Raw genomic sequence first — 22761 nt, 5'->3', positions numbered from 1 at the left:
CAGGTTGGTGACCCGGAGACGCTGGCTTCCTTCCCCTGCCCTACCTGACAAGTTAATGAGATGGGAGGAGTTACTCTCAGTAACAATAGTTGTTGGTAGTAAAACATGACAGATCTTCCTTTGAAGATGGACTTACTCATGTTGTTGAAAAAGTTCTCACCCCCCAGCCCTTCCTTCCATTCACCACTCCGCGAGCTTTTCCATGTGACTCGTAAGGATTCTGCAGACTTAATGCACATGTCAGATGGAGAAGTCTTTGGACTTCGTCAGAGCTCAGCCGGAGATGGGTGAATTCGGTAGAGCGCCACCTTTGTCCAAGAAAAACAGACCCCTCCTTGTGGACGGCATTTGCGTCTCTTCCACCCACGCAGAGCGGTCCCTTGGCATCAACGCGGCGCTCCTGGAAGGTGTTGAGTGATTTTCCATCATCCCTAGAAATGAAATCACAGCCCCTGTCTCACCTTGCCTGAGTGTTTTCACACGCCGGGGGGTTGCTTACTGTCACCTGCGTATGGAATGCAGTGGGCGTGTGCGTCTCAACCTGACACTCCTCACAGCTGGCTCGAGGATTTCCAAAGACAAGGTGCTCCCAGCTCCGCTCCGAGAACAGGCTGGGCAGGCCGCCTCGGGGTTGGTGTCCAGGGGGCCTCAGACCTCGGGCTTCTGTCTCAGGGGAGACACTGCTGGAGCTTTCTCCCAAGAATGAAATGCGGTGTGGAGTTATATTGTCTCTGCTGTTCCTGCTGACGCGCGAGCATTGCTGTGAGAGATAAGCAATATACCTTTAAAGGACTTCTTTTCCCGTTTCGCAGTGGAAAGCCAGGAAGGGACTTATTTCTGCGTCAGAAGAGATGTGCTGGGGTGAAATAGCACGGGCGTTAAGATCAGGTCTGGTTGAATCCCAGCAGCCTCACTTGCAGTGACCTTGTGCGTGACCTCCCTCTCAGTTTCTTGATCTGCAGAATGGGGATCATCTGTTCACTCCTAGGTTGGTCATAAACATTCAGTGACACAACACGTGTCAGGTCTCTCGCATGGGCTGCAGAATTTTAGGTGCACAGTAAGTTGGCAAGGAAAGACACTGCCTCTTTAAATTCCTGGTTTATCCAGCACGCATATGGAAGCCAGCAGGACAAGAGGATGCTGCCTTTCGCCCCCAAGGTCCCTAATGAGGGCCGCTCAGCTGCCTGTGACAGTAGGCAGGCCTTGCCGGCTCAAGAAGCTTAATTTTGTGCTGCACCACAGCCCAGTTATAATTGGGGCTGACGTCACCTTTCTAGAAGGACTTACACAAACATTCTGTGTCCTCAGCGAGAAATACTAACCCCCAGCACCCTCCCCCTCCTCAAGCCGAGGAAGCTTCGGCAAAGCCTCCTGTCTTTGAGGGGGGACCTGGGGAGGCAGAGTCAGGGGCAGGCTCTGAGCCCCTCTCCCCTCTGCCTCCTGGTCTCCAACACCCTGGCTAACACACCACGGGGGGTGGGTAATAAATTAGCCGCGATGCTAACGATGGTGCTTATCTCGGCTTCGATTCACATGTGTGGGTTCCATTATTGATTTTGTGCTCAGATTAACCAGATAAAGCCATAACTAATTTAAAAACAATTAGTTTTGATTTTGCATCTGTAACCCAATGGGAGTCTGGTTTTTTTTTTTCTCTAATACTAACAATCACATTGTACAATTAATGAATTGTAACCGAGATCAGTGGTGTTTGGGCTAATATGGCATTTCTCTTCTGTTCTTGTCTGTCTTGTTTTGTCTTTAGGGTCAAGTGGTGTTCCGGAATGGGGAGAGAATGGGGACCATTAAGTTTACTCAATTTCAAGGTAGGCTTTTTGATGCTACTTCTTTTCAAGTCGATGCAATTTATATTCAGTGATGTTGTGTTTCTGCAATAAAATGCCTCAAAGGAAATGAAAATATGATATTCCAGATGAAGGCAGGAAGAGTCGGGAAGGAACACTTCTCTGTGAAAACACTGCTTTCCACTTCTGGGCCATGGATTTTTTTCAACTGCATTTCTTCTCCGGCCTCCTTGATTCTTCCGTATGGCTCCGAGAGGCTTCTAGAAGTGTAGGGGGTGGGGTTAAGTCTCACTCTGCTGGGAAGCCATGCATTGCTTTTATTCGGGGTTGTGGAAATGGTTCAACAGCCTCTCACACAGAGAGAATGGCATCATGAGCCCCATCACCCAGCCGCCACCACTGTCAACATTTCGCCGAGCTTGTTGTATGTTTACGTACCCCGTCTCCCTCCCCTCTCTGCTGTAGTGTTTTAAAACAGCTCCTAGACGTGATCTCATTTCAATCTATAAATACCCCGGTGTGCATTTCTATGAGATAAGGACTTTTAAGAACATAACCACGAGACTATTGTCATACCCCCAGCATCTAACAACAGTCCTGCACAAGCTTTGCTTGCAGGTCTGTGCTGATCCCCTCTTTCCAGATGGCTGGCTGGAGAATCTGCACCAGGCCCCATTGGCTGCATTGGCTTTCCCTCTGTTATAGCCCCACCCCCTAGCCGCTGAGATACACACACACACACACACACACACACTCACTTTATAGCCCAGTTGTGTCTTGGAGAAATCAATTCACTTGTTGGATTTTTCTGCTGCTGTCTGAGTTGGAAGGGGACTGAGAAACCGCTGAGACCCAGCACCTTGTGTAATGGGCAGGAAATGCAGGCCCAGGGAGGACGGTGACTTATCAAGAGTCCTCCGGCACCATGAGGAGCAGGGCTGGGTGCTCCTGGAGACTGGGACCTCAGTTCACCCCAGAACAGTCATTAGCAAGGCTGTTAGCCAAAACCACTGGGTGGCACTCTGTTTTGCATGATCTGGATGTTTCCGGAAAAATCCAGAAACAAGAGCAGTGCCTGCCGCGTTCACTCTCCCTGGGCAGATCCCAAAGTTATCCAGGGCAAACAAGGGATTAAAGCGAGCCACTCAGATTCATTCGTACAAACCCCACCTGGCCGCCGACCAATCAGGAGAGGTGACCGGCAGTGCAGTGGCCTCCAGCCCAGCCCTGAAGATTGACCCATGTGTCTTCCCGTGGCCGCTCGTGGGAGTGCACGTCAGCTCGCCCACGTGCACAAAGGATGTAATCTCAGGCAAAGGTGGTTATTTTCCCATTTGTTAAGGCATCACTTCCTCGTTGGTTGAACAAAGTAGGCGTCGTGGCAGAGATACTAACTTTCGGTGCGTGTGTGTGAGTGATTGCAAGTCAATTCTCATGTCACATTTCCGGTTCGCAAATCCTATCTTTTTAGGAGAGCATTTTGTGCAATATGGATTGGCCCATCATAGCCACCAGGGCCTGCCAATTTTATTGCCATTTCATTTTTCGTGTTCAGTTTAGACACCAGCTCCAGGGACTGGTTTGAGGCACCCCTGGAGTTTAAAGGCAGAACAGCAAACCGTACAGAGCCTGTGCCTTCTGGTCCAGCTCACCCGAGCCCAAGTCACTGAGTCACTGTTGGACACCAGGCCAGTGACTTGGCCTCTGTGAGTCTTGATGGTCCCCACTGTACAATAGGCACAGGATCCTGCCTATGATGTGGGGAGAATGAGATGAGGTAACACATATAAACGTGTGCCTTTATTTTTTGTTCCACGAGGAAGTAGCAATTATGATAAGCGCTTTATAAAAAGCATGATGTATTTCTGAGCTACATCTCGGTTCTCCTGGTGTAGTGACACCCTGGGTGCCTTTTGGTCCGTCATACACCCCTGATAGCTGCTCCCCACACTGAAGGATATGTAGGATGGGGCCGGCACTGTGGCATAGTAGGTTAAGCCTCTGCCTGTGGCCCCGGCATCCCATAAGGGCACTGGTTTGAGTCCCGGCTGCCCCACTTCTGACCCAGCTCCCTGCTATGGCCTGGGAAAGCAGGGGAGGATGGATTCAAGTCTTTGCTCTGAAGTTTCCCAGCTGCGTGATCCTGGGCAAGTCAGTTTATCTCACTAGCCTCAGCTTGCTCCTCCGGAAAATGGGAAGCTGTAGTTCCATGAAGCGCTGGGCTGCTGTTGCCACAGGAGCAGCGTGCCAGTAGATGTTTGCTCAGTGGGTTGAAGTGTGGGCTGCGTTGGAACCCCAAGAGTGAGCTGTCCTGCTCGTGAACACTTGAGCGCGTCTTCCTTTGCTTGTGGTTTTCCGTGACTTGATTCACATCAGGGCGTCTGACGAACGGTGGTTGCACTGCACAAGAACACGAACAGGAGCTCATCCACACCAGGGACATGGCTGTTTGGCGCTGCAACTGCCTTTTTGTTTTTACATGAACATGAGTGCATGTTGGACAGCAGAGCCACTGCACAGTACGGAGCCGGGGCCAGCCTGCTGTCTCTCTGCACGCAGAGGCTTTCGGACTCCAGGGAGGGGGCCAGGGCCCCCAGAATTGTCCACCCGCCCTCAGCTTCCCTGTGTTTACTCAGTTTTCAAGGGCTCCAAAGATTGGGTGTGGCAGGTGGATACTAGGACAGCATCATGTTAGGCGCTCCCGCAACCTTGACCTGTGCGTGGAGCCGGCCTGCTGTCCCGCGGTGTGCCTGAGCCCAGGGAGGCGGGAGAGGGGAAGTGACTACCCCAGCCTCCTTCTCTTCTCCCAGAGGTCCCCAGCAGGAAAGAACCTAGGTTGCCCCAAAACCCTGCTCAGCCACGTACCTGCTGCTGGTTCCCTCCCCATTCCCCCTCCCCTGCCCACACCCTTACCAATGTGTCTTAGGACCACATCCCAAATGAACAGGGTGCATTCTTAGCCATCTCCCAAGCAGGCACATTGCTAAGGGACCCACCCGTGGTGTAGGGAAGGCAGGTGTTAGCGTCCTGCTGGGCACACACCTTGGGCCTGCACGGCGGTGAGCCCCAGGTCCTGTGCTCCCCCTCCACCTGTGGTCGACTGGCACTAAACCACGTGTCGATGGGCATGAATGCTGAACGAATTGGCTCTTTTTTCTCCATGTTGCTGCTGGAGGCTAAACATGGCTCAGAATCGGCAGCAGGGAAGGAAGTGGAGTGGAGCCATGATTAGAGCCTTGTTCGCGCCGTGCTTAGTGCAGACGGCGCATCTGCCGCTCGACTCGCCGTGCCTGCCTTCATTAGGCCTATTTGTAAGCATCCTGGGGAATGATCATGGACTTGAATTTCACACTGCTTCTGTGCAACATAAAGGCCTCAGACTGGAGTTTTCTATTCCAGCACCTGATTGGAAGGGACGGGGTCTCTGTGGCTCTAATGACATAATTGTCACTCAGAATGCACCTAGTGGAATGCAGGCATTAATTACCTACCGTTCGGTCTTCGGGGAACAGCTAGGGTTCTATTCAGTGTGCATTTCCTGAGCAGCTGCCAGGCGCTTCACCAAGCCCTTTGGGTGGGGGGTGGGGTGGGGGTGGGGGGAACCATGTTGAGTGAGGTGCATCCCTGCCCCCCAGCCCCACCCCGGGGCCTCATAACCCCTCTGGCTGAACACCAGCGCCTATAAAAGCAGGAAGATAACTTCCCAGACTCTACTAGAAACTTTCCGAGCTAGCCTGACCCTAGTTGGAGACCACGGAGGCTGATCTTTAATATCCTTTCTTTCTCTGGAGGCCCAAACCGCAGCTCCCTTCTCTAAGCCGTGGATCCTGAAAGGCCATCCAGCCTCCCAGCTGGATGTAGGTCCGAGTGCAGGCTGCTGAATTTAGGAAGCACCCGGCAGAGTTGTGGGCCTCCAGGGATGCAGAGACCCCTGCGAATGTGGACGCCCGGGGCTGAGAGCCTGTCTTCAGCTCCTGACACCTCCCAGCCCCCATAATCCAGGCTCAGCTTTCGGGGAGCCCGAGGAAGGTGGCCCAGCAGGTGGAACCACTTAACAGACAGGGGTTTCATTGAGCTGTGGACGCTCCATGCTGCGAGGCCTCTGCTTGAATGCCTCTGGCAACAGGGACCTCTAAGACAGACAAGTGTCCAGGTGTTGACACAGACACGCCTGGCCACGGCCACGTGGCTTAGTGTGGCCGAGCCTACTTCGGTTTACAGTGGTAAAATGAAAGGTGAGTCTTTCCCCCGCCTTGAGAGGGACTTTGAGATTTCTGCGGAGTGAGGCTGTGACATCCTATGGAGGTGACCGGCCCAGAGAAGGGCCATGGCAGCTGGTGGCCTTCCCTTGCCTCTCCTGGGTGCTCTCAACCGTGACCCCAGGTGTGCCACCCTTCCGGGTTTCTGAGAAAAGCACCATCTTGCTTCATTAGGACACACTTGACCCTCCTCACTTTGATGACCTTGCTGGCCTTGACCGTGCCCGTCCCTCTTGTACATCCATGTCCTCCTGTGCTCCTGTCTCCCGGTGCTACACACCACGGTGGAAGGCCAAGACCCTGAGTGTTCCCTGCTGATGCTGTGTTTGCATGCACGCTCACAAAAGCGCGTTGCGTATGTGGAGTTTGCGTCTGTGCCGCTGGGCTGTAGATCTTTTCTATCTTGTTTTTCTCCCTCAGTCCATGTTCCTAGGTGTACCTTCTGGCCGTGGCTCCTCCCTGCTTACCCCTTTGCCTGTCCATCACCTCCAGCACCAGACTGCAGCTCACCTGCGGCACCCCATCCTCCCAGACAATAAGCATCTTTATCCATGTGCCCTTCGGGATCCAACAGGGACTGGCTTTAGGACGCTCCAGGAACAGAACTGTGGGGTTGGAACTGCGTGCCCACCGACTACAAGGGCACTTCAAAGAAAAATGGAGTGAAAATACATGTTAATTTTTGGTACACAAGCATTTTGAAATCCATGCATAATGTTTTCCTGCTGTGCGTTTTCCATGAAGTTTTAAAGACCCTCTCCTAGGCATGGATTTCAACATTTTTGCACCAAAATAAACATCTTTCAATTCCATCCCCACCGACTTTTTGCAGTGCCCTTGTATGCCCCGAATCTGCCAGATCGTTCTTCAGAATGGCATCCCTGTCCCGTCTGTCTGCGTGAGGATGGCTCCCTGCCTCCTCCCCACCCCCACGTCGCTGTCTGCCAGAGCTCCCATTTTGCACATCTAAAGGTGTAAAGTAATATCGCATGATGGCTTTAAATATCACTTCTCTGATGACCGAGCGTGGACATTTCCTCCTGTTCTTGTTGGCCGTGTGTTAACTGCTCTGATCCTCTGGCCATTTTTATCTTGAGCTTGCTGTCTTGTTGTTGATGCAAGTGTTCCTTACGTAATCTAGATATCAGTCCCTTATTGGCTCCAGGCTTTGGAAGTGTCTTCTCCCAATCAGCCTCTTGCCGATAAACTTCGGGTCCTTGTTTAACCTAAGTTCTTGATTTTGATATGGATAAATTATTTGGCCCAGATAGGGGTGAGGTGTCCTATGGCCTGTGATTTTGAGGTTTCTCCAGTCATTTTCGGTCCCACCTACATGCCAGGTCCTGGTGGGGTGCAGGGGTGCTGGATGGGGAAGCTACAGCTGGGGAGCTCCCAGTGCCATGAGGAGTAGACCCAGGGCAAGGGGAGGCACAGATGGCTGTGGCCTTCAGAGGAGGGACCCTTAGCTCCACCTGGCAGGATCTAGGAAGGCTCCCTGGGAGAGGTGGCATCGGAGGGGCCACCTGAGGGACCATAGGATTCAGTCAAGAAGAGGAAGAAAAGGGTGCCCTGGAAGAAAATAACCCATTGTCTCTGACCTGAGTCCCCTCGGGACTTAGCTCCTGCCTGGGGCCGGCTTGCCCAGGCACTAAACAAATCTACCCTTGCAGGGCTATTGTGCCCCGATGGCATTTGGTGAGTGTCCATCTGGCATGTCAAAAATCTCCCAGCCAGCGCAGCGGCTCACTAGGCTAATCCTCCACCTGCAGCGCCGGCACACCGGGTTCTATTCCCGGTCAGGGCGCCAGATTCTGTCCCAGTTGCTCCTTTCCAGTCCAGCTCTCTGCTGTGGCCCGGGAGTGCGGTGGAGGATGGCCCAGGTCCTTGGGCCCTGCACCCGCATGGGAGACCAGGAGAAGCACCTGGCTCCTGGCTTCGGATCGGCGTGGTGTGCCGGCCGCGGCGGCCATTGGAGGGTGACCCAACAGCAAAGGAAGACCTTTCTCTCTGTCTCTCTCTCACTGTCCACTCTGCCTGTCAAAAAATAAAATCTCCCAACCAGGATCAGGAGCCTCACTTATGCAGAGAGCAGCAGTGACGAGGAGGATGCCCAGAGCCCTTCTCTGCTCTCTGCTGCCCTCTAGGAGTTGAGTGATGTAGGGTGTCTGGGCAGAGCCGGGACCGGGGAGCAGGTTTCCGCTTGGAATGAGGAAGGCTCCAAAGCAGCGGCACATTCATTGATCGGGAGGTGGAGGCCACGGAGATCTCCTCTGGGGCCCAGCCCTGGGGAGGTTCCCCGGCAGTGAGATGCCAGCAGGGGGCAGGACTTCCCCAGGGCTGTTCACAGGGGTGACCGCAAAGCCAGTGCTGGCTCTCAGTGTCCCATTTCCCCACCCACAGCTATTTCCGGGGCCTAGTTTGGGTTGCATTCGGGAGTGGGCAGGGGTGGGGGTCCTAGAACTGAGCACATGGATGGAGTCTTGAGTTTTACGCTCTGATGACGTGGTCTCTGTGTGCTGTTAGCAACAGCTGAACTGCAAAGCGCCCATCCACCTCCCTCACTAAGAGCCAGAGTCCAGGGAGGAGAGCAGGTGTTTGGCAGGTAGGGTAGAGCCTGTGTCACAGTGGACCAGCCAAAGCGAAGGTTGGCAACCCTGTCACTCATTTGTCCTTCTGCCTGGGGTGTGGAAGGTAGGAGCAGGGTGAAGGACATCTCTCAGGAGGGGACAGCGCCCCCCGAGCCCCCGCTGGGCCGTCCCATGTATGCTCCCAGACCATACGCACTGAATGTTTCCCGTCTGGACTTTCAGGAAGCCAGATGTTAACCACCAGGACCTGTTTCCTTTGCACAGCATCCAAAATCCAAAATTTGAATTAAGGAATGTGACTCTAGAGAGCCCGTTTTCTTTGTGCGTGGTAGGAAGGAGCCGGCGTTACTCTGCAGGGAAGGGTTCTGTTTGTTTCGCCGAAGCTCTGGGAACTGGACCATGTCAGCGCTGAAGGCCCTCAGCCCAAGCCAGGGGTTCTCAGCACTGGCTACATCTCATATTGGTTCAGGGGACTTTTGAAAGTACTGCCGCCGGGGAGCCACCCCTTAAACCTTGGGGATTCCAAGGTCACGTGTTCTAATTTGTTGGGGCCTGGACATCTGTATTTTCTTTTTTTTTAATTTTTTTTTATTTTTATTTATTTATTTATTTATTTATTTTGACAGGCAGAGTGGACAGTGAGAGAGAGAGAGAGAGAAAGGTCTTCCTTTGCCGTTGGTTCACCCTCCAATGGCCGCCGCGGAGGTGCGCTGCGGCCGGCGCACCGCGCTGATCCGGTGGCAGGAGCCAGGAGCCAGGTGCTTTTCCTGGTCTCCCATGGGGTGCAGGGCCCAAGCACTTGGGCCATCCTCCACTGCACTCCCTGGGCACAGCAGAGAGCTGGCCTGGAAGAGGGGCAACCGGGACAGAATCCGGCGCCCCGACGGGGACTAGAACCCGGTGTGCCGGCGCCGCTAGGCGGAGGATTAGCCTAGTGAGCCGCGGCGCCGGCCGGCATCTATATTTTCTAGGAGCTTTGTAGGGGACTCCAATATCTAGGCAAGGCCGAGAACTAGTGGAACTGCTGTGATGCAACCTGCAGATATAGAAACTGAGGCACAGAGAAAGGCAAGGCCACACTGCAAACCAGTGACAACCTGCAGCAAGGCCAGGGAACAGGGAGGCCCGCCAATGACAGACCCAGGGCTACAGCCCCTCTCCCTCTGCTCAGAACCCACCACCCCTGATGCACAGTCCCCTCTTGCAAGTCCCAGGCTCCCTCCGGATCAGGGTCGACATGGTTTGCATGATGCCGTTAACAGGGAGCCTATCAGGGTCGACACCCAGCAGGTGAAGGGAAGACCACAGGGGCCCTAGGTGCAGTGCAGGGCTGGGACCTGTGCTGCCTGGGACAACAGAAGCAAGGCCTGAGGGTCTGCTCAGGAATCAGAAGACCTGAACACCCCCGGGAATGGCTCAGGTGTGATCCAGCACCCTGAGCCTACAGCAGCAGCTGGGCCGCTTAGAGGGGAGGAGCAGTCTCCAGGCAGGCTTCCTGGAAGAGGTGGGTAGGGCTTGGCCATATTGATTGGTAGAGGGAAGAGAAAGCCACAGTGGAGGGACCATTGTGGGGAACGGACAGCAGTAAGGAAACAGAGCGAGTGTTTGGGGACCTAGCAAATAGCTCAGTTCCTTTTATCATGAATAAAATATCTACAGTTTCTTGCACTCTCTCTGTGAGTTAGGCCTCACACAAGGAACATCGCATTGATTCTCTTCCTTAACCCTCGTAGCAGCTCGGCAAGTTCCCAGTTTGCAGTCAGAGTCACACAAGGGCAGAGATTGGGAGGGTTTGAAAAAAAAAATCTCTATATCTCCAGCTCTCAGCACAGAGCCCGGCACATGGCAGGTGCCCAGGAATGTTTGTTGACCAAATGAAGTGATTAATCTAGGCTGTCCAAGGCCACCTTGGTCAAGGATTCTGGAATAGCCATCACCTTCCACCACCAACGATACTGCTGGTTGAAGGATTCGTTACTACGAAAGACCTTGGCCTAGATCCAGCATGCAATAGGTGCTCAATAATTGTGGGCTTAATGACCAGCGGGCCTGTTCAGTGTAGATGTGAAAAGTGCAGGTGCCCGCTCGGTGGCCGAGGGTTACCCCCTGCCCTGACCCATGGGAAGTCTCCGCCCTTCTCTCTCAGCCCGGCTGGGTTGTGCCTGGTTCAAGGTTTGCCCTGAGCATTAAGTGCAGGAACTTGTGAGGCCCCTAGGAGGCGTGGTGGTGGCCACAGTTGTCGTGGGAAGGCCAGGCATGTGAGCTGGGGCGCTACTTCCCGGCCCCCCGGATTTGCCCCCAGCACACTGCATATTCCATGTGCTGCCTCCCCACGCCGAATAAATAAATTAGCGCCGCCTCCTCTGAGCGACGGGAGCTGACCAGGGCATCTGCTGGGCACAGGACTTCAGACGGCCAGCACAGGGATGCTGGCGCCCCAGCAGAGTGTGCTAATGTGACATTTGGGAGCCAGGGGAACCCCGGTGAGCGACAGCGTGCTGCCCACCCACCACCACTCCAAATGGCAAGGACCCTGGCAGGGAGAAGGAAGTGGCTTTTACCACTCCTGTAGCTCACCCCCAGCAGGCGGAAGTGTGGCCTTGGGGATTCCCTGATGGGTTTTCTGAATGTTCTTCAGGGACCAGCAGCCACCTGTATTCTGCAAAGGCGCTCGCTCTGAGCTGCTTCATAAGCTCTGAGCGCTTTGCTGGCCAGAGTCTCCGGCTCCAGGGGCCCAGCCGCACCGTGTGGGCACCCTGCTTGTTAGGGGCAGTGGGCTCGCCTCTCCGTCCCTGTTGCTTTCAGGAAGCACAGGTGGGGCTGTGGAGTGGGCAGCTTACCATCCAGGCAGCTCAAGGCCAAGGAGGACCAGAGGCTATGGAAAAGTCCAGGGTTTGAATCTGAGCTCTGCTTTTGGGATTACAGGGATCCTGGTCAAAATCCCAACCTGCCCATCCTCGTCTGTAAGGGGGCGCTGAGACCACCTGCTCCACACGCTGTTGGAGCTAAATGAGAAACTGTGCATGAAACAGCACAGATCCTGGCCCGGTGGGAACCTCCCTGCCAGCTCCCCGACCTTGCAAAGCCTGATCTGCCCAGGACTCTGGTCTATGCCCACACACCCTGCCCCTCCCTCTTATGCCCACCTTCCCCAAATCTGCTGGCTTAGTGGTCACCAGCATCCCCCACTGAGCCCTGCCTGAGAGGCTCGCCGTCCCAGTTTCTTGATGGCATGTGACATGGTGGCCAGGTCCCTGGAGGAACTGCGCATGTCCTTGGCTGCGCAGATGCCCCCTCTCTCCTGGCGTTCCGGCCTCTCCTCTGTCTCCGTCGAGAAACCTTAGCTCTGCCCGCCTGCAGCTTGTTGCTGTGCTTCGATCCGCACTTGCTGCTCTCCTCCTCCCAGCGGCTCACTTTCCCTGGGCCCTGCTCCGGCTCCCAGCTTCCACGCCAAGGGCCCGACTCTCTTCCCGCAGCCCGCTCCCCTGCCCTGGGCTCCGGGCTCCAGCACACCTGTACCTCTGGGATACACAGGGACCTTGGGCTCAGCACTTTCAGAATAGAACCATCATCTCCTTCTCATTCACTCCCTCTTGGGTTCCCCCACTCCGGGAATGGTGGCTGAGCCTCCAGGTCACCACACCAAAGCCCCCCTATTTTTCTCCTCTCATTGGGTCATCCGGTTGTCCTGATTTTGCTTGGGAAAAAAAAAAGAACCCTTTGTAAAATCTGATCCCCCACCCCGCCACCTCCAATCCTCCTGCCATGGCCTGGGCCATTCCTGATCATCTTCACCTAAACAATGAGGGCGAAGGTGCATTTGCATGTGAACACACACGGAACAAGTCAGGTGCACACGAAGGAGCCCAGGGCAGTGAGGGGCCCTGCCCACCCTGCCCCAGCAGCCCACCATGCCTTCTCAGAGAGGCTGCTTTCACCCGAAGTGGGTGGCAAGAAGCAGCTGCCAGTTGGTGAGGTGGTGTGAGAGGATGCCGCAGCTCAGCTCGGCCTGGGGGTCTGCTAACCAGCAAGGGCATTGGAGTGAGCAAAGAAGCCTTTGAGGGTATGACCAGGGCCTGTGAGGGGAGCAGGAGCTGGGCTGAGAGCGCCCCGATGCGAACCCAGGATCCCCATCTAACAGCCACTGTGTCTTGCTCTCTGCAGACAGCAGGGAGGTGAAGGTGGGAGAGTACAACGCGGTGGCTGACACACTGGAGATCATCAATGACACCATCAGGTTCCAAGGTAAGGCCGGTGGGCTCCTCGAAGCAGAGGGCCCTCTCCGTTTTCTGAGGACTGGGGACGAGTTCAGAGTGCTTGGCTTCATGAGACCTAGGGTGCATCCTCCAGACACGCACACACACACACACACACTGAGACAGGGTCCCCGTCACTCACTGCCCCCCCGCTCCTGGGTGGGCCCCAGGAATTTGCATGGAGTCTGAACCATTGAAGGCATTGAGAATTCTCATAGAATGTAGCCTGGTGACATTTTGCACTACCTCCTCCTGTAAAAAGCAGGTGGTTGCATTGTCAACAAGTCCCCTCCTCCCACTGCACTTCGGGGAAGACCATACCCCCCCTTCTGCTAGAGAACTCCTCCGCGGCTTCTACAACCAGGCCAGTGCCATCTCCCCTGTGCAGCCTTCCTTGACTGCCTCCCAGCAGATCCAAAGGCCTTCTTCCCTTTGCTCCCAGTCTTTTGTCTCTGCCTCTCTTACAAGCCCTGTCGCTTTGCATTGACACTACTGGGTGACTGCATCACGAGCCCCTGCCTCGATCCTGTTTAGCTTTGGATTTCTGACACCAGCTGGGATCCAGCACATGATGGATGGAGATGAAGTGATATTTGGTGGAAAAAAAACGAATACTCAACCAGATGATGGACAAGTGGTGGGGTAGATGGATGGGTGGCCAGGTGTGTGGATGGCTGGGTGGGTGGATAGATGAATGGATGGATGGATGAGCTGGGTGGATGAACGGGTGGGTAGATGGGTGGATGGACAGATGGATGGATGGGTGGGTGGATGGATGGTTGGATGGATGAGCTGGGTGGGTGAATGGGTGGGTAGGTTGCTAGATGGATGGATGGGTAGATGGGTAGATAGATGATGGATGGGTGTCAGCCTAGTCACTAGATGAATAGCTCACTGAGTCAGAAAAAAAAATTGGGGCCATCCGGCTTCCCTTATGGAGTCCTTTCTTAAAGGCAAGACTGCCCACCAGAGACCACCCTTCCACAGACCCTTTGGTCAGGCCTTGCTTTGTCCCTGTATATCCACTCATCTATGAGATTCTACTTCGATAACACACAGAGGTGCAGTCAGCCTCCCAGGGTGGCTTGTGGTGTGGTTTCCATGCTCCAGTGGACCCGCCCACCACCTGAGGGGTGCTCACCAAGCACAGAGCCACAGAAACCCCGTCCCTGCAGAGGGTGACACCCCAAAGTCACAAAGCCTGCGAGGGGCACGGGTCATTGCAACTGCCAGAGTCCTGATCCCCAAGACGGGCCCGGCTGCTCCTAAACCCGAGAGAGCAGGTGTACTGAACAAGGTTTCTGGGTTTGCAAACTGAAGAAAAGATTTAAACAGAAAGAAAAGACACCCAACATAACTGACAGGAAAGCCTGGATTTGTGGGGAGGAAATACGGACCAACACCAGATCAGTGGCTCCGTAAGCAACAGGGCACCAGGTGACTGTGCGCAGGCCCCACCTCCTGCAACTCTGAACCTCCCCCGCCCCTGGAAGGTGGACAGCCAGTCCCCGAACCAGAGCCCAGTGAGAGCACCCCCACAGTCAGGGCAGCATCCAGCTCCTCCCCACACCTCTGCCTGGCCTCAGTTCTCATCCTCTCTCCTGGACCCCTGCACCACCCCTCAAGGGCTCTGCCCCTCAGCAGTGTTAGCCCCCCTCAAGTCCATTCTGCCCTCGAGAGCCACAGCGCTGTTTGTGTCAAGCCGGACTGAAGACGCGCCCCGGTCTCTGCTCGCCCCCACTGCTCCGAGTAGGGAGCCTCGCTCTGCGCTGTGGCTCCAAGGCCTCCATGAAGGAACCCCTCCCCACTTCTGTTGTCTTCTCTCAAGTCTCCCCTGCCCGTGCTTCTAGTTCCCCAAGTACTGAGGCGCCCGCACACCTGTGCTTATGCTGTGTCCGCTGCCCGGGATGCCGCTTCCACCTTGGCTTCCTGGTGAACAGCCAGTGGCTGCACTCATGTTCCAGTCTCCGCTCTTGCTCATCTTCTCGGGGACTGTTTCTGGCTCCATCTGGGAAAATGCACTCTGCCCCTGCCCCTTGCTTCCTACTCAGGCCTTCCTGCACCCAATCCCTGGTACCCTACTGTCAGGGGAGGCAGCTTGCATGGAACTGGGCAGATCTGAGTTCAAATCCTGCCAGCTTTGCCACTTCTTATACACAAAGGCTACCAGATACCTAGAACACGGTTGCCTCCTCTACAAAATGGGGATAATCTGATCTGCCCACGAGAGGGCAAGGGAGAAAACCTCCATCAAGAATTCAGCCTGCAGCAAACGCTCAGTAGGTGTGGATGCTTCTTAGTGTGTTCTCCTGTTTGTATGGTCAGTGCAAAAGTCCCTTGAGGGCCGGACTGTGTCACATCCATCTTGGTACTGTTGGTCCCCACATCAGGCCTGACAGGTGGAAGATGATCGTGAGTGGTGATGAGTCATCGTTAACGATGATGAGAGGATGAATGGCGAGGAGTGGAAGCCCCTGAATGAATGGACTGGGTGACGAGCGAGAAGGCGGATCCAGGCCTGGCCGTGACTGACACCTGTGACAGACCATCCCCGTTTGGTTTCCATAACGTGCACGTTGCAGCGGAGCCTTTAAGGGGGAGGAGTAGTGGAGGGAGGAGGAGGTGTCCCCAGGACTGCTCTCGTGTTTGGGAGCCCAAAAGCGCCTGAGCCAGCCTCCTGCAGCCTGGATGTGTGCTGGGGGTGGGAGGAGTGGATACCGAACTGTTACTTCCAGCGCTCTGGGCCAGGTGCCGGCCCTCGGAGTCACTCCTGTTTCTGGAAGTACTGAGAACTTCACCTTGACCGTGCCAGCGGGCTTCCTAGATGTTTCAGAGCCCGACATCTTCCCTAGATGTTGTGGATAGCTCAAACTCTTGTTATCCACTAAATGTTTCCAAACACATTTGAACTGGCTGGCAGAATCTTTTACACACAGATGTTCAGGGGCATTCTCTACCCCTGCTGCCACATCTGCTTGGCCCTCGCTGCTGTGCTGGGAACAGAAGCACACCCAAGGCTGGCACCCATGGTTGGCCACGGGATCTGCAGGATGCTTGGTGGGGCTCCCTGGCTGCTGGCTTGGCCCAGCAGCTGGCTGACTCCACACAGCCCCACTGGAAGGAAAAGGTCTACTGATTCACAGTTCCACTGCAGAAACCTGACCTGAAATAGCGGCCAAGAAAAAAAGGGAGTTTGTGGGAAGCCAAGAGAGCGCCTGCCGTCCTCCTCCCGAACCAGCCCCTACCTGGAGAAACTAACAGGGAAGTCCTGCCGCTGTGCAGACGGACGCATTTGCCCCGAGACCCTGCATGGGGTCATCTGGTGCCCTGCAGAATGAGCAAGGCAGCTCTGTAGGCACGTGGAGACGTGGAATCCTGCCTCCCTGTCCAGTCCCAGCACAATACAGAGGGCAAGGTAGCTGTGCCTCCCGCAGTTAGCAAGTCTTACGGAAACAGAAGAGCTTGTATAACGTAATGACCTTGAGACAGCAATCTGCAGGCAGAGCACATGCGTGTCACCGTGCAGTGACGGGCAGGGGGCCACCCCGCTGCGGACTGCTCATCTGTCCTGTGTATGTGTCCGAGCAAAGTCCCCGAGACCAAAGCCAAGTCCCTCACCCCCAGTGGCACCCAAGGGGACCCACCCAGCCAGCCCTGTGTCTTCCAAGCCTTATAAACTCTTGGGGATAAACGGTGATGGTTTCTCAACAGCATAATTAGACCAAATCAGATTCTGGTCTTCTAATGGCTATTAAATGCATCACAAATCCCTTATTGAATCTATTTAGAGAAAGAAATAAGTCCTGGCTCAGGCTCCTGGCTGGGTAGGCCAGCCAAGCGCTGATGTGCCTTACATGGAGTTTGGATGCAGGGCCCTGGCCACATGTCGAGGAAACTAAGGCAGAGGTGCTCTGGGGCTCCCCTGAGTGTCTTCTCCTCGGCTTCCTAGGATCCGAACCCCCAAAAGACAAGACCATCATCCTGGAGCAGCTGCGCCAGATCTCCCTACCTCTCTACAGCATCCTGTCCGCCCTCACCATCCTGGGAATGGTCATGGCCAGCGCTTTTCTCTTCTTCAACATCAAGAACCGGAATCAGAAGTAAGCAGCCCCTTCCTCTGTGCCAGGACCTTGCTTTGCGGGTTGATGAGCCTCCCGGGCAAAGTGTAGGAGCACCCGTGCCAGGCTGTGGGGCCAGCGTTGCCCAGAGTGTGGTGCTCGGGTGCTGGGGTGTCGCAGGTGCTGCAGCCAAGCAGGGCTGTGGAGCCCACAGCAGTCTATGGTAGGCTGAGGCCGGGGGAGCCTGGGTAAGGTGAGGGTCCCTGTCCACGGGCCTTCTCAGAGCTTGGCAGATGCTTGTGCACCATGTGGTGGAGCAGAGACTGAACACAGACCCCTGAACTTCTCCCCTGGCCCCTCAACATCTTGGGGATTCACGGCTGCTGGGGTTTCTGAGTCCAGTAGCAGGGACTCCCATGGGTCCACAGGCCATAGCCCAGGAAGCCCCTGCTGTACGTTAGCCCTCTCCACATTACAGATGACAGCTCTGAGGCTCTGGCCACGTGAAGCAGGGCCTGGCCCCTGCATTTCTTGTCTTTTTTATTTTTTTTGTAAGATTCATTCATTTATTTATTTATTTGAGAGGCAGAGTTATAGAGAGCAGAGGCAGAGAGAGAGAGAGGTCTTCCACCTGCTGGTTCACTCCCCAAATGGCCACAATGGCCAGAGCTGAGCCAATCCGAAGTCAGGAGCCAGGAGCTTCCTCTGGGTCTCCCACACGGGTGCAGGGGCCCAAGCACTTGGGCCATCTTCTACTGCTTTCCCAGGCCATAGCAGAGAGCTGGATCAGAAGTGGAGCAGCCAGGACCTGAACCTGTGCCCATATGGGATGCCAGCGCTGCAGCTACGCCACAGTGCCAGCCCTGCATCTCTTGTTTTGCTCCCCATCTCCTTCACTCCTCCTTCCCACCCCACTGGAAAGAGGCGTGCTCTGAGTTCCTCCGCTCAGCTTTGGGCAGCACTGCCAGCACGCCAGGCAGCGGTGTTTACCAAGCCAGCCAACTTCTTCAGTTTCCATAGCAAATCCCTGACCCCAGCCCCTTGCTGTGCCAGGGACAGGTTGAGCAGGGCTGCAAACGCCCACGTGGCGCGGCCTCACAGGCTGCCCGGGATGAGCTCCATTCTGAGGGACACTGTCTTCTCCGTCTCTGCTTGCAAAGGAGGAGCGTGGGGGCCCCAGGCCGCTGTGGGCTGTGGGTTGGTTGGTTTGTGTCTGGGTTGCTTTGTCGTTCTTGTTGTCTTGGAAGCAATTCCTTAGGTGGAACCTATTTCCTAAAGAGCAAAAACGTTGTATTCACCTGTTGGTTTTATTGTATTTATCCCAGTCCTGGCTCCACTGCCGATCCCAGCTCCCTGCTAATGCACACCCTGGGAGGCAGAAGGGATGGCTGCGGTGCCTGAGTCCCTGCCCCCCACCCAGGGCAGACCTGGCTCCTGGCTCCGGCCTATGCTAGCCCCAAGCTGTTGTGAGCATTTAGGGGCTGGACTAACATGTGGGAGATTCCCCCCCCCCCTTTTCTTCCCTCTCTCCCTCTCTGCTTTCAAATACATGAAAATAAATCTAGAAATACGAACTTGAGCACTGTTTACATACTCTGTCCAAGCCTTACGTGATGGCCGTGATGGCCATACCTATTAGCACCCGCCCAAGGCTTGGGCATGCACTCAGCTCTTAATGAGCGTGCAGCCGCCTTCCTGCAGGCCTCAGGAACTCCCTCACAACAGCAAGCTGCCCTGTCCCACGACTGGCCCCTTCCATGTCTTAGCTACCCCATTTTGGCCTCCGGGGGGAAATGACTGTCGCTCCCTAACCAAGAGGTAGGTGCCAGTGGATTTGTCGGCTGACGTGGCTGTTGGAAAATCTGCCAAGAGATAGGAGGTGAATGTCTCCGTACTTCCAAACCCCTCCTCCTCTCTGTCTTCCTAAAAGCTCCGCATCCCTTAAGGCCCACCTCCTCCAGGAAGCCTGCCCCCACTCTCGGTCTCTCCTGTCCGCTCCACGTCTGCTGTGCTGATAACAGTGAAGTCATTTAGCAGTCAGTTCTTGGTTCATGCAGGGACTTCCGGGAACCCAGTGTCTTCCCAGCTTCTCTCGGGGGCCCCAGGCAGTGTGATCAACTGACCTGGTTTCCCGGGTGACGGAATGGCAGCGTGAGTGACTTGCCAAGGGTGCACAACTGGAGAGTGGCTGAGGCTAAGCTCTGGGCCAGTGGCCCAGCTGGAAAGCCAGCGCGTGGTCCACCCCGAAAACAGCACAAAACCAACAGCACGCTTTCCGTCTCTCCATCCCTTGGACGTGTACATGTTTAAAATGTGAAGGATTCCTAGGGCAGAACGATGCAGAAGCCAAAGTTTGGGGGAAGCTGACCAGAATTATCATCTGCAAAACAGGATCTAGGCTGTGGGGCACCTGCAAACCTGACCCTTGATTGCGCAGGGGGAGCCAGGGGCCTTCAAAGGGAGCCTCCAGCCTGCTGACGGCCTCGCTCAGACCTGGCTTGCAGGGCAGCTGGGAGCCACAGCAAGATTCCTGAAGAGAGGAGCAGACGAGGGTGTGCAGTTCAGGAGTATTAAGAATGCCCCCAGCTGCAGCCTGGTGGAAGTGGGGTGGGGTGGGGGGCATGGGCTCCACTCTGCGCCTCTCGTACCTGGTGGCTGGGGCTTCCCGTCATGCGTGTGACACTCTCTGTCCCAAGCAGCGGGAGCTTCCCCAGCGCTCAGAGGCTCCCCATGCACATCCACTCTGCAGGGACCTCACTCAGAACCCCGCAGTCTCACCCGCAGACCTCCTTGGTATGGCCCACGTGGGGCAGGGGAAGGGGCGGGAAACCTCCTCCCTCACGGTGGAAATCAACTTCAGGGCAGAATTCTTCGAATTCAGCGTGAGTCCCCATCTCCACGCACAAAACCTTGTTGACTTAAGGCTTTGCGTCAACCACTGATTCCTGGGTAAAGATGCTGATGTCTCTAGAGAAGTGATGGGGGGATTTGACAAGAGGCGGGAAGATCAACAGTTAGAAGCCTGCAGGTGTTGGGGCGCGGCAGGGGGAGTGGAGGAAGCCAGGGCTTGCGGTTTTCTGGCCCCTCTGATCCTTGGTGACATTGCAAGCAGCAGGTGTTTGCAAAGCCTTCGTTGAAGGACAACTACATGGAAAGGTCTGTGATGGTCTTCCCCCTCCCCCTCTCTCCCATCAGGCTGATAAAGATGTCCAGTCCCTACATGAACAACCTGATCATCCTTGGGGGAATGCTGTCCTATGCATCCATATTTCTGTTTGGCCTCGATGGATCCTTTGTCTCGGAAAAGACCTTCGAGACGCTGTGCACTGTAAGTCGCTCTGCGTACACCCGCTGTCTATGACATAGTGGTTCCTTGGTGACCTCAGCCACCAAACACACACATCTGAGCCTGGGAAGACACAAGCAGGCAGGCAGGGCGCCTCCCGCTCAGCAGCTCTGCAGCACAACGGGGAAGCGCGGGGTGACTTTCACACCAAGACAGGCATCGCCCTTGCCTGTAACGTTTCGATACTGGGGCTCACAGGCCGCGGAGAAATCACGGGATAGCATAGGAGAGGGAGGACAGCGCACCAGCAGCCAGAAACACACCAGAAGCCAGAGTCAGGGCCGGGGCCTCGGGAAAGACACAGGCGCTCCCGCGGTCATCCCTGAGCGTGGTGAGAGACGCGTGCTCAGACCACTTGGAGCCATTCATAAGAGCTGTCATTGTTATCGTCTAGTTCAGCCACATTTCTCAACCATTACTTCTCCTAGTCGCAGCCCTCAGCAGTGTGATTATTCTAGGCGTTTTGTTCTACTCACCTCTTCCATGAAATTTTAATGCTGGAGCTATGCATTGTGTCTGTCTGTGTCCTGGCTGTGGACCTATGGTCTCTAGATGGAAAGAGTGATGTTTTCACATTCAGGAACCAGCGCTTGTCCCCTAGGGGGGCTGTGTCATCCCAGTGAGAATGCATGCATTTAAAGGAAGCCCAAACAATGTGATGTGCTCACTGTATATTAGAAAACTTATTTTAAAACTTAATTAACATTTGAAAAACTTCAATGCCCGAACAAGTGCCCTTTAGTTAATTATTTGTTAAAGGAGCTCATGTGTTAGCTGTTCGCAACCAGGAGGAGCTAAACTCTCAGTTGAAAGAGCCTCCTTTTCCAGAATGAGGTGACCAGCTGGGAGGTATTTCTAGATTTGGGTGCCTGTGATCTCTCAGAACTGGGTTAGCCCTTTGGGTCTTTTTGTTCTAGATGCAATCGTTCATCCACTTCTCCTCCTGGAGGGCCAGACCTGGTGGGGTCAGTGAAAGCACCCGTGTGGTCTGGATTCCTCCAAAAGCAGCCTTTTGCCTGCTGCTCTTTTAAGGTGATGAGAGCCATGATTTTGCAAAGCGGTCATTTTGATTCTGTTTATTGCACCAAAGTCTCCATGTTGCCCTCTGCTGGGCGACGATGGTGGTGAGGAAGACAGGGGGAGGATGCGTGGCTACCAGCCATGCCTCGGACATCCAAGACTGTGTCTGGCCCTTGTTCTCTGCAGCGCACATGGAAAGGGGGCAAGCCCAGGGGACCCAGTGTGTGGGCTGATGCTGCCGCCCCGGTGCCTGGTTAGATCAGACGGTGATGCGGGGTCCGGGCTGTCAGTGTGATCACTAACTTCCACATGACATGTCCAGCATGGGAAGTGTCTGCCAATGCACGCTTGTTCTAAAGTTCCCACTGTCTCACCGAGAAGTGCCTGGTCAAGTCCCGGGTACCTGGAGGGGTAGGAAGGTCGCTAACCCTCCTCTCCCCAGGTAGCCCAGGAAGGCAGGGGGCAGGTGCTGGTTCCCCCAGGGCTAGCTCTGTTCCCTCTGTGCATGCAGAATGTTGTCTTCCAAGCTTGGCACTGCCCCTCCTGCTTTTCTGCCCTCCTGGGAGCTCAGGGGGTGAGTACAGGAGAGGAGAGTCCCGCAGGTTTCTGCCGCAGGTGCCAGGAGTCAGCTTCAGAGACGCCAGGCGGCTCTGCTCGCCAGTCCCTGTGGGCTTTGTGCCCACGAGTGTGACCGCCGATGGCAGCTGGTGGAAGCCGTGCAGGTGCAGCGGCACGGGAAGTCTGTTAAGTGCCCCTACCCCCAAGCTGCAGCATCCACGTGACACTCGTACCCCGCCTTGCCTCGCCATTCCACGGGCATCATCTTTTTCTGTGGTCAGCCTTCCTAGGCAGTGGTGAGGCCTGGGTAGCGGGCTGCCCCTGAGGAAGTTAAATGAGAGGGAAAGCAAAGATTGCCCTCTGCTGTCTGTGCTACTGAGGGCTCCAACCTCCTTCCTCTGGTATGGATGACACCGTGCTGAGGATAATCATGACCATGGCACATCTCATTTATGCAGCGCTCTGATCACCCCGTGGCAGGCATCCCGGAGAGGTGGGCGGCCTGCCTTTGCCCCCAGCTGAGAATCACAGCCGTGAGCCTCTGTCCTGGTTCTGCCCTGGCCCCAAGCCCTCCTGGGCTACCTCCTGCCTGGCTCCTCATCACAAGCTGCCAGCCACCTGACAATGCCCCCAGAGAGCTCAAGTTCGAGCCTTCGGTGCAGAGAGACCCAAGGCAAACACGGAGAGCCGCCCAGCCCGCAAAAGCCTCCCGCTTCCAGGAAGCAGCCTGGATGCCTCGCCCTGTCCGTGAGCCCAAGGCTGCTGGGGCACAGGTGCTCTCTCGGGTTTGACCTGGATTTTACAAACGCTGGCTGACGCAGGCTGGGAAGCAGGAGCAGGGACATCCCCCACACATGGGCTTGTCTCT

The 22761-nt window shown here is 55.3% G+C and overlaps 1 protein-coding gene across 1 annotated transcript in view; it reads left to right on the top strand.

The window, feature by feature from the left end:
- GABBR2 (gamma-aminobutyric acid type B receptor subunit 2) overlaps nt 1-22761 on the top strand; it is a 371032-nt gene that overhangs the window by 272608 nt on the left and 75663 nt on the right. The window contains exons 8-11 of the mRNA XM_051843712.2: nt 1769-1829; nt 12820-12900; nt 16861-17011; nt 20165-20297. Of these exons, the coding sequence (XP_051699672.2) occupies nt 1769-1829; nt 12820-12900; nt 16861-17011; nt 20165-20297 (426 nt within the window). The remainder of the gene's footprint in view (nt 1-1768; nt 1830-12819; nt 12901-16860; nt 17012-20164; nt 20298-22761) is intronic.

This window comes from Oryctolagus cuniculus, chromosome 1 (assembly GCF_964237555.1).
Source record: "Oryctolagus cuniculus chromosome 1, mOryCun1.1, whole genome shotgun sequence".
Lineage (NCBI taxonomy): Eukaryota > Metazoa > Chordata > Mammalia > Lagomorpha > Leporidae > Oryctolagus > Oryctolagus cuniculus.
The sequence above is the reverse complement of the archived record's forward strand: the minus strand, read 5'-3'. Positions and strand labels throughout refer to the sequence as shown.